This window comes from Poromitra crassiceps (genome assembly GCF_964638095.1).
Source record: "Poromitra crassiceps genome assembly, chromosome: 10".
Classification (NCBI taxonomy): Eukaryota; Metazoa; Chordata; class Actinopteri; order Beryciformes; family Melamphaidae; genus Poromitra; species Poromitra crassiceps.
The window spans coordinates 9,606,074-9,616,884 of NC_139631.1; the positions used below are offsets into that span (position 1 = coordinate 9,606,074).

Sequence of the window (10,811 nt, forward strand, 5' to 3'; positions counted from 1 at the left end):
GCTGATTCTTGAGCAACACGTCCCTGTATCTTGCGGTCTGGTAAGTGTCCGACTCAACAGACTCGCCGCAGTCATTCAGCGTCACATACACGTCCCCGTTGACCTCCGTGACCCTGTGGATCCTCTGTTTGACGCCCTTGGAACGCCAGCGTGTTCTCAGCGGTTTGGCCATGGGATCGTCCACCGCCTGGTAAAGCCCCTCCCCTTCTGCCAGCGTGATCTTGTACTTGTGCCATGGACACACGATGCACAACCGCCCGTTAAACTCCTGACAGTGGCACAGGATGGAGATGATCAGAGGTGAGAGAGAGTGGAAGTAATCATGGTAGTACCAGTGCAAGAAGAGTTACATTTGTATACCACTTGAGTGATGTAAGTAGGTCTGCGTCCCTGACGCATTAAAATCAATGCCTCCTGGGGATGCTTCTTTTCTTTTTTTTCAAACTTGGTACTTGGTAAATAAACTCCTGTGGATGCTGTGTTGATGTCATGACATGGTGACGCTTTACCATCCAGGGCACACATCGTGTTGAGAGAGAGCGAGAGATGAAATAACAAACGCACGGCCACCCCCACCGTCTGCACATCTCAGGCAAGACGACATCTCATATTGTTCAGTCTAAAACATTTGAAAACTTTTAAAAATTTCATCAAAGAAAAGGATCAAACTTGCTGCTCATCAAACTATTGCAGGTAGGCTAGGGATGTACTTCACGTGCGTTATGTTGGGCCGTTGTGTATGAGCGTTACGTTTCTTTAAATCGATTCCTATCATTGTGGATGGCCAGTTGACCTATGTTGCGTGTGCAACATTGGGACTTTGATGTCACTAATCATTTCATTTACTCAGTGGTGGAAATGGCCAGGTTTTAATCTGGGAACCCTACTTACGCACGATAGGGGTCCCAGGATGCGGCACGGCCCACCCCCCACCATTTCTGAATGCTTGACTTTTTTTATCGATTTTACTCATTATACCATTACAGCTACATAAAAAATATCTTACACTGCTGGGCACCGCTGCGCTGTGCTGTGCGCCCCGCAAAGTGGCTTTATTGGGAAACATACATTTACATTGGCAAAGCCAGTGTGAAATAAAAAAAAGCTTTTTATTACTTTCTTAACACATTGACTGCCAGACGTTTTTTTCTTGCTGTAGGTAGCTTCTGCCAAGCCGTTTTTTGAGGATTGTGGCTCATTTTACAAGAGCCGAGGATTATTTTCTGCTTGGAGTTTGTGAACATACAATATCTCAAAAGTACTAATAGAATGTGTACTTTCTCTGTCTAAAAGAGTTAGTTTGTAGAGTTAGTAGTTATGTAAGCATTAGCAGTTGAATACAGCATGGTTTTAGCCTCAGAAAAAATATTCAGAGATAAACGGCTTTTTGTGAAATTCGATAGAAGTGTCACTTTAACCATTCATTTTTGGCATCAGTAAGACCTAAACAATAGTTTTGAACAGTAATTTCCTCCATAACAGCAGTAAACTTCCCTCTGCTCAACTCCTCCCTCCTGTGGGCGTTCTTTTTGGCTGCAACGCCATGTCACAAGCACTTTCCTACCTTTGCAAATGCACTTTCTCATACTCTCGACCTCTCAAATAAATTTCTGAATAGAAATTAAATTACTCTAAATTATAGCGAAAAAGAAACAAAAAAGAATGGGTTGAAAATCCCATTCTAAAAGCCTTTTAGAATGGGATTTGTTTCCAATTTGGTGTCGGACTAGGGGGCAGTCCCCGCTTGTCACCAGTTTGCTTTGCTGCTGCTGTGCGGGTGTGAGCCTGTCTGTGCGGCCGCTCTTTGAGGAAGCCCGGCTGGACTCGCCCGCCTCCCGGAGCCCTGGCCGAGAGCTCCGATGAAGCCCCTGCGACTCTGGTCATATTTACGCTGCGTGCCTCAAAGTGTGCTCCATCCGCAATCCACGATGCAAGTTTGCAATCCCGCACCGCCAGCAATCAACGCGAAAACGAAAGCGCCTCCGCCAATCCATTTTCATGAGAATGGAAATGGATCACTGCTTTTTGCTTGCCTTCCTACTTCCTTGTCGCCACTTAGTGGGTCGGTGGAATGGGTTGTACACGTTGTACACGTCCAATACTTATATAAGATATGTAAAAGGGTTAGATGCACAACCCCCCGTTAAAAAAAAAAAATCGATGCCAAAAACGTGTTTACACGTTGTTGGCAGTCAACAGCTGGATTCTGAAAACGTGTTTACACGTTGTTGGCAGTGAATGTGTTAATCAAGTTTCAAGTTTGTGATAAATGTTTCACATAATCTGACTCAATACATTTTCTTATCACTAATATTTTTGATACTGGGATGTGGGTAGATGATTTTGGTGCTATTTTGGTGACATTACTTTGTTTATCTCTAGACTCTCTAGAGACAATTTAATGGTTAGACTGTGATATCTGGCACTGTGACAAATGCGGAGCATATACAGCCAATGTTTTGTGGGATTTTATTTGTTTATTTTTCAAATGCATTTTCAACATAACCACAATTATAACCATATAACATCAAACACAAGTTTAACAGTAACATTTGGAGTCTAGAATATATTGGGCACTCACTACATTGAAAACATATTTACATCACTGGCACTTTTCTACAGCATTTTGCAAAGATACTGTTGTATCCATGCATCTGTTTTTCACTCACACTTTTTGTTTGTTTGTGCTTGTCCTTAGTCTAAATGTGATTTCCGTTTGTCTTTCATGCTGTAGCCCAAAGTGACAGTGATTAGACAAAGTGGTCCTAATTTAATTGTATCCTGGTTTTTACTTTGTGTTCTTTCCATAATGATATAATTAACACTACAAAAGTACCAAGTGCCCCAATGCTGAAGCGTTGACAATTTCACACTCAAAAACTCCAATGACTCTTAAACCAAATGGACTTGCGCAAGACTGTTTCTAGTTTTGGGATAGATGTTGGATAATGACTGACAACCTTCTCTTTTTGTAAACGAGTCCTTTGATGATAGATCAAACAGTAGCCATCTCACCTCAATGTCTCCTTGCTGTAACGGACCACCAGAATCTAGAAAAGCAAGCATCAATGTCATTCTACTTAACAATATTTATTTTGAATTTATTTAGCAGTAGAAGGCCACCACAAAAAGCAGATTTACAGCACACTTAAATTATGGCATTAGGATTAATTAAAATGTTCCAACAGGAAACAAACAAAGACAGTGTGCGCGCACACACTAGTGTTGGAGTACTCGAGACCGGTCTTGATGGTCTCGGTCTTGACCCAGTCTCGGAGACTCGGACAGGCCGGATTTTCTTTCAAGACCACAAGGCCCATTCTGAGCCAGGAAGAACCCTGTTTTCCATTGTGTGAAATTATTTTCTATTTTAAACATTTAAAATTTTAACATTTAAAATGTTTGTTTCAACATAACCACTATAGACTAATGCTTCTGTTAATTAACAGCATACTCCCGCAATCTAAACCGACGATGAGTTTGGTCAATCCTCAGCTTGTACATATGAATTAGTCCTCATTCTGTTGAGGACCACCTGGAGCCCTCTGTGGGATCCCTGGTTGGCCCCCAGACTGGTAATCACATCCTCAGTCTGGTTGGAGCTGATCAGGTAGGAGTGGAACCCGGACAGGCCGACGATGGACCAGACGGAGAGGAATAGGAGCATTCTTTGTTCATGTATACAGCGCATTTGGAATATGCGTCTCAATCGGGGGTTTTACCGCAGTTTGCGACACATGGCCTCTTGCCTGTTTACGGCCAGCTACAGTATGTGTGCTGTAAACAACAAACCAACGAGCCAGAGATGCACGCCGAAAAGAAAAACACACTTTCTGATCGGAAGGACAGACACACTTTTAACCATTATGAAAGACTTGGATTTCGACAGGTTTTTGGACATGCGCAAATATCACAATGCAGACCTTTTCAAGAAACACACAAACACACCTAGCCCCGTTTGGGAAACACTGCTCTAGGCTACTGGAACACTAAGAGGTATTTTAAAAGCAAGTTAAAGATCTATGGTCTTTATAGTTAGGCAGGCAGTGGTCACCAAATATGGACCAGGTTCTCAGTTTCAGTGTCACCAATGTGTGTTTTTGTTTGTTTGTTTGTTTTTTTGTGACAAACTTTATACAAACAATATGGCATGGTGCAACATTGGTAATTCCAAGTCCAGACTTTCACCATGTGGTGTGCTTGTGTGTTGGACGCTGCCAGGAGATTCTTAAAACATTGGGGACATTTCAGGAGAGAAGCTGAATAAAACACTGAATGAGGCATTTGCACCAATGTAGACAATTTGGGTCAGTCTGGACAATTGGGTGAATGGGATCATTTTGGGCGAACACTGTAATTATATTGACATTGTAGTCGTTGTGAAATGTGGGTGGTGTGTAATGCAACACATGGATGCCAACTGCCATAAAACCTAAAAGAGGAAGAAGAAAAAGAAGAAGTGGTGTGCTTGTTCCATTTGCTTCGTCACTCCTACTTTCAGAGTCTCTGTGCGGGCAGCTCCAGTGAATGTAAGTCATATAATTTGCAATCATATCTGTAATAAGAGTTAAATTATGTTGTTATGCTATGCCAAGTCATTTGCATCTGTATATGAGACCAATTTAAATCTTGTCTTTATTTCTCATTTTCTTTCTGTAGAACCACATGTAAAAACAGGCCTAGTTGTAACGGAAAGAGAAGAGGACAGTAAATAATGGATCACTAACGTAGTGGACATCTCGTAGTGTTCTTGCTGGACATGCTGTAGTGTAGTGGATGTCAGTCAGCATCTGAGATAATTTATAATCTAGAAGTCACACTTCAAAACACCAAACACACTTGGTGTTTGGTGATGAATGTTTATAGTTGAACAGGCTGTAGGCCTATCGTCTATTTCAACACAGGAAATAAGATCAGATAGGGCTGGCTTCCTCCTGCCTCTCCCTGACTCGTGATCTGCAGCTGCTGAACTGGGCCCCACGTTAACCTGGACATGAATGACACAAATCAATTTCTACTAACACTCCACTACATTTATTTCACAGCTTTGGTTGAAGATTTGTCATAAAATAATAGACTTTAATATTCTAACTGTTGTTTAAATTTTTTTTTTTTGTTATGTACTTTGTGTATAATGTGCTATATAAATAAAGTGTATTATTATTGCGTTCCCTGTCTTACCAATGGTCTCTGTTTGATTATGTCAGAGCTGATTGGCAGGAAGAGATCTGGCAGAGGAGGAGAACAAGAGACTAAGATGAATTCTTCAGAAGAGGTGAGAGAATTTGAATCTGTTGGTAAAATTAACCTGTTATATTCATGTGTGTGTGTGTGTGTGTGTGTGTGTATTCCTTTCTTCCTTTCCTTTTCTTGGTGTGTTGTTGTTTGGGGCATCACCACACGATGGCGTGGGGGTGGAGGGGGGGGGGGGTGGGACAAAATGTGCACAATTGACGATGAAATGTTTGAATGTTTTTGTGAAACTTAATAAAAAGAAAATAAATTAACCTGTTAGCTCGCCTATTTAAAGGATGCTGTACTGTAAGTCAGCATGATTGCTAATTATTCTCTCTCCCTCCATAATTTTGGTAACATCATTAGCCTGCTGGCTTGGTTATTCATACATTTATGATGAGATATTTTACAATGCAAAGCTGCTGCTGTTGTCCAGGTCTGGATTAAGTCAAATATGATGCTATTTATTGTATGATGTGTGATAGTCTGATATATTACACAGTACATACAACAAGATATATGTTTCTCTGTTAGCATGTGCTTTCATATCATAAAATACTTTGTCAGAGATAGTAATGACTTTATATTCATTATATCTTTCTCTATGAAACAGGGAAACACCAACAGACCAAAACCCCAGTGTCTGCAGTGTGGAAAATATTTCAGTCAGTCAGCTGCCCTAAAACAACATCAACGTATTCACACTGGAGAGAAGCCATACTACTGTGAGCAATGTGGAAGCAGCTTCAGTTGCTCAGATACCCTAACAAAACATCAACGTATTCACACTGGAGAGAAGCCATACTCCTGTGAGCAATGTGGAAGCAGCTTCAGTCACTCAAGTGCCCTAACAAGACATCAACGTATTCACACTGGAGATAAGCCATACTCCTGTGAGCAATGTGGAAGCAGCTTCAGTCGGTTAGCTCACCTAACAAGACATCAACGCATTCACAGTGGTGAGAAGCCATACTCCTGTGACCAATGTGGAAGCAGCTTCAGGCAATCAGATGCCCTAACAAAACATCAACGTATTCACACTGGAGAGAAGCTATACTTCTGTGACCAATGTGGGGGCAGCTTCAGTCGCTCAGATACCCTAAAACAACATCAACGTATTCACACTGGAGAGAAGCCATACTCCTGTGAGCAATGTGGAAGCAGCTTCAGTGACTCAGGTGGCCTAACAAAACATCAACGTATTCACACTGGAGAGAAGCCATACTCCTGTGAGCAATGTGGAAGCAGCTTCAGGCAATCAGATGCCCTAACAAGACATCAACGTATTCACACTGGAGTGAAGCCATACTGGTGTGAACAATGTGGAAGCAGGTTCAGTGACTCAGGTGCCCTAACAAAACATCAACGTATTCACACTGGAGTGAAGCCATACTGGTGTGAACAATGTGGAAGCAGGTTCAGTGACTCAGGTGCCCTAACGAGCCATCAGCGCATTCACAGTGGAGTGAAGCCATACTGGTGTGAACAATGTGGAAGCAGGTTCAGTCGCTCAGGTGCCCTAACAAGACATCAACGCATTCACCGTGGTGAGAAGCCATACTCCTGTGACCAATGTGGGGGCAGTTTCAGTTTCTCAAATGACCTAGCAGTACATAAACGCATTCACAGCCAAGTTGTGGTTGGGGTAGCCTCAACGTCCGTTCTCTTTGACAAGACATGAACACATTCACACTGGAGAGAAGCCATAATGCTGATGCATAATGCTGATGAGAAAGAGATAGATGAAGTACATGAGTTTAATTTTTTAGGTCTTATTTTAGATTCCAATATTAAGTTTGACAGGCATGTACATTTTAATTGCTTCCGCTTAATAAGACAACATATACGGATTTTGGGCCAAAATATTTGATTGGTACTCTAAGGCCTACAAAATAACCCTTCGGCCGGAGGCAGAACTCGCCATCTTCGGTTGCTCGGAGTCCTCTCTGAACTTCCCTACAGCTGTGCAGCAGTCTCTGTCACAGGGGACAATTGTTGCCAAGAAACTCATTCTGCAGAAATGGAAGTTCCCCACTCCATCCTGTTTTCAATTGTGGTTGGCGGACATGATCTCTGTTATACGAAAGGAGAGACTCAGGTTCTTGAGGACCAACTCACCTGGGAGATTTCAAACTATTTGGGACCTGTTTCTGGCCTACCTTGACGAGGTTAGGGGTGATGGGTGACTCGCCCGGCCGGTCTCTCTCCCTCGTGTGGGATCCCACATTTACATTTATATATGTATATATATATTTACAAGCATAATTTATATATATTTACAAGCTGTATGTAACTGGTGGCACTAGTGTATGTATGTTTTTTCCTTCTTTTCTTTTCTTTTACTGTATCTGAGTTTGTTCGTTTTTTTTGGTTTGTTTTTCTGTGTTCTAAAAAATGTAAATTGCTAAATAAAATATTAAAAGAATAAAAATAAGACAACATTTACTGTACCTCTCAAGGCAGCACAACAGTTTATGCATGCCATGATATTTTCTCATTCATCATACTGTATAACCATTTGGGGCCAGGCCAACCAAACAACAATTACACACATTAGATCATTATATAAACAGGCATTGAAACTCAGTCAGATGGCACCATTGCCAAATTCTACAGAAGCACAAGCTACTAAGTTTTGACAGTTTTGAAATTGATTGAATTGATGGATAGACTTCTCATTTAATAAACTTATTTTTAAGTGTGTAAACAACCTTGCCCCAGATATACTCTGTCAATTGGTAAAAAAACAAAACAAGACGGACTATGGCTTCGGTCAGCAGGCGGGCGGTCTGCAATTAATTTATATTTGCGTTCACATTTTTGTTCACTCTGTGGTATATTCAAGACTTAAAACAAAGTGATCACAAGGAGGATGACTTAATAATAAAGTGCATTTATTGTTGAATAAATAAGCTGTGTAACCTATTGCAAAACATTACAGGGATTTAAACTAACATTTAAACTCACAGATACCAGGCAGACACAAAACACTGAAATCATTCACTTAAGTGGTGAGTGACTGTCATGAATCACTGCTGCCATTTATCTTCCTTGGCTTGGAGTAAAATTTGGCCATGGCATCATGGACCATGATGGTGTAACAGTGTAACAGACTATTCTGTATCTGTTAGTGTACTCTTATTTCGAAGTCCGGAAAAGGAAGTGGAATGTGGTGGTTCACTCTCTCCTTTTTCTCTGCCCCTGAACAAGTAAACGGATGACGTCACGTCCCAGGAAGAAGCGGTCTCAGAGTCATTATTTCATTCCTAAATATGATATATAAAGAACCCAAAACGCTTGGTTACAATGGTATGGGCAATGACAGACGCTGGCTGTTGCCTAGCAACAACACATCGGGTGGATAGGATACATTGGATGTTGTAATGTGACGCTACCGCAACAGCGATCATTAACCCATTGATACCTGATGCAGCATTTGTGTGTGTATCCCTTTAAGACCGCGAACCGCGGTCCAGTAAGCCTGCTTGTTGTACAACATTGTTTTGTCTTCTTGAAGTGCTAACCAGTTTGTTAGTCTGCAGTAACCCTTCCTGCTTCTCTCATGCACACGCATGCGCGCACACACACACACACACACACACACACACACACACATCAACACGGATAATTGCTTTTAACACCTGTCTGCTTGGCTTATCCTGTTTGTTATTTTGTTGTCTCCTATGCATGTACCTGTTGAGACTGCTGTGTCTTTTTACTCGTGTCCTTTTTAACCTGCGCTATAGCTTTGCTGTGTGTGTTTTTACAGTTTACTTCTATTTTTATTCTTTTAGGAAGCCTGTTGCAACACCTTGGCCGGGGACTACGGGTGGAAACTAGCCTTTTGGCTAAACCTGGTGTATTCACATTGAATTGTTGATTAATATGCTCTGTCCCCTTTTTTTCAATAAACTGAACTGAACTGGATCACAAGCAGCAGACACGGCTATTAGATAACGTTAAATGAGACGTGTAACGTTTCCTCACTTCAAAACTCAAAGCACGTGTCTAATCTTGTTTACAGTTCTGTAGTAACGTTAACCAGCTTAACTTACCCCTCTCATTGATCCCTGTTTGTCCATATTAACGTTACGTTTGCCCTCATTAACGCCATGCGTCCGTGTCATGCAAGGTCGAGTTTCATAGTTTCATAGTTGCAGCTAACACACATTCTACTTTTACAGAATGTGAAGTGCTCCCATACTTTAGATAAGAGTTTAGTTGGAAAGTTTCTGGAGCCTCCGCCATCTTTGCGCCGGGCATGGGTCCCCCGTCTCGTCTCCTTGGAGACAACACGTGACGTAGTCAGTCAGCGACACATGAAGTGGCCAGCTGCATGCAAGTCACAAACGGCAACAGCAAACAAGCACAGCAAAAAAAAAAAAAATCCCCCCACATTTTTTCTGGCCTGGCGGGGTTCCTCGTTGGCCTGGCGGGCCCACCAGGCCTGTACAATGGTAGGGGAAACACTTTACCAATCAGTGGCTGCAGTTTGGGGACGTTATAATTTAGCAGCAGTAAGGTGTTTTTACACTTCATTCTGCCCACTGTGTTGAGCCTCTCCGAATCTCAGTGATATGATATTCAATATGATATTCAATACTGCAATAATTGCAGTGTTTCAGATCAAATGATTGCCTTCTGTCTCTGAGGATATACTGTAGTGTACAGCCATTTGTATTTTACTAAATTCCGAAATAATGACTTCTTTCATCGTTAGAGTAATGGTGTAAAGGTTATCATTAGAGTCATGGTCTTGAAAATTGCCTGGCATCGGTCTGGTCTCGGCCTCGTCCCCCCCCCCCCCTCCCTTGGTCTTGACTTGGTCTCGGTTTAGGTGGTCTCGACTCCAACACTAGCACACACATGCGCACACACACACACACACACACACACACAGCTTACGGTAGCAGCGCATGTCCATAGCGTGTAGCTCCCCCTGGTGGTACAGGACCAGTATATCTCTGCATCCATTCACCAGCTTGGTTACACGCCGGGCCTGCACTATGTCCTCTTTCCTCCCTATGAAATGTGAGGCAGGTGGAGGTGAGGAAGAAGAAGAAGGGGGGGAGGAGGTCTGGGAAGTCTCAGAAGTCATGTTGAGCCCTTTCTAAATCAGGATTCCTGGTAAATGAAGATGAAAGTAGTTTAGGAGAGGTAACAAAAAACTTTTGTTCCATTCCGAATCTCCAAGTGGTGTGTGTGTGAGAGAGAGAGAGAGAGAACACACGCCGAAATCAGATAGACGCACAATCAGTTCCAGTTCCAAGACAGAAAAGGTAACGTTAGCCATGAATCCATCCTGTTTGAATCCAAACCTAGTTTGAAGAAGACCCCTGGGCTCAGGGTAGAGCTAGGCACCAAGGTCATAGAGGGGAAAAAATAAAACCGGTTTTCACAGAATTGTGTTGCTAGGGAACAGTTTGAAACCTAGCGCTTATTTCCTGTCAGCTATTGTATTAGCAAAAGCCGCAACAGGAAGTAAGCTAGGGGCAATTTAGAATGTTTATGTTGTCAATATAAAATCATCTATAAAGTACCTGGGCTGCATGCTGGACGACAGTCTTGGAGGTGAG

The 10,811-nt window shown here is 42.2% G+C and overlaps 2 protein-coding genes across 2 annotated transcripts in view; one reads left to right on the top strand and one right to left on the bottom strand.

Annotated features, from left to right (window-relative positions):
- The window catches only part of LOC310783836 (Rieske domain-containing protein-like), a gene marked incomplete at both ends in the record, with an annotated part of 11,141 nt that extends 808 nt beyond the window's left edge, over window positions 1–10,333 (bottom strand). The window contains 3 exons of the mRNA XM_083644733.1: window positions 3–268; window positions 3,016–3,050; window positions 10,141–10,333. Coding sequence (XP_083500859.1) covers window positions 3–268; window positions 3,016–3,050; window positions 10,141–10,333 — 494 coding nt within the window. The remainder of the gene's footprint in view (window positions 1–2; window positions 269–3,015; window positions 3,051–10,140) is intronic.
- LOC310783073 (uncharacterized protein) lies at window positions 4,506–7,606 on the top strand. Its single transcript, XM_083643860.1, has 3 exons — window positions 4,506–4,529; window positions 5,208–5,275; window positions 5,849–7,606. Exons 2-3 carry the CDS (start codon window positions 5,258–5,260, stop codon window positions 6,914–6,916), a joined length of 1,086 nt encoding a protein of 361 aa, XP_083499986.1. The 5' UTR covers window positions 4,506–4,529; window positions 5,208–5,257; the 3' UTR covers window positions 6,917–7,606.
- Window positions 10,334–10,811: the final 478 nt, after the last annotated feature.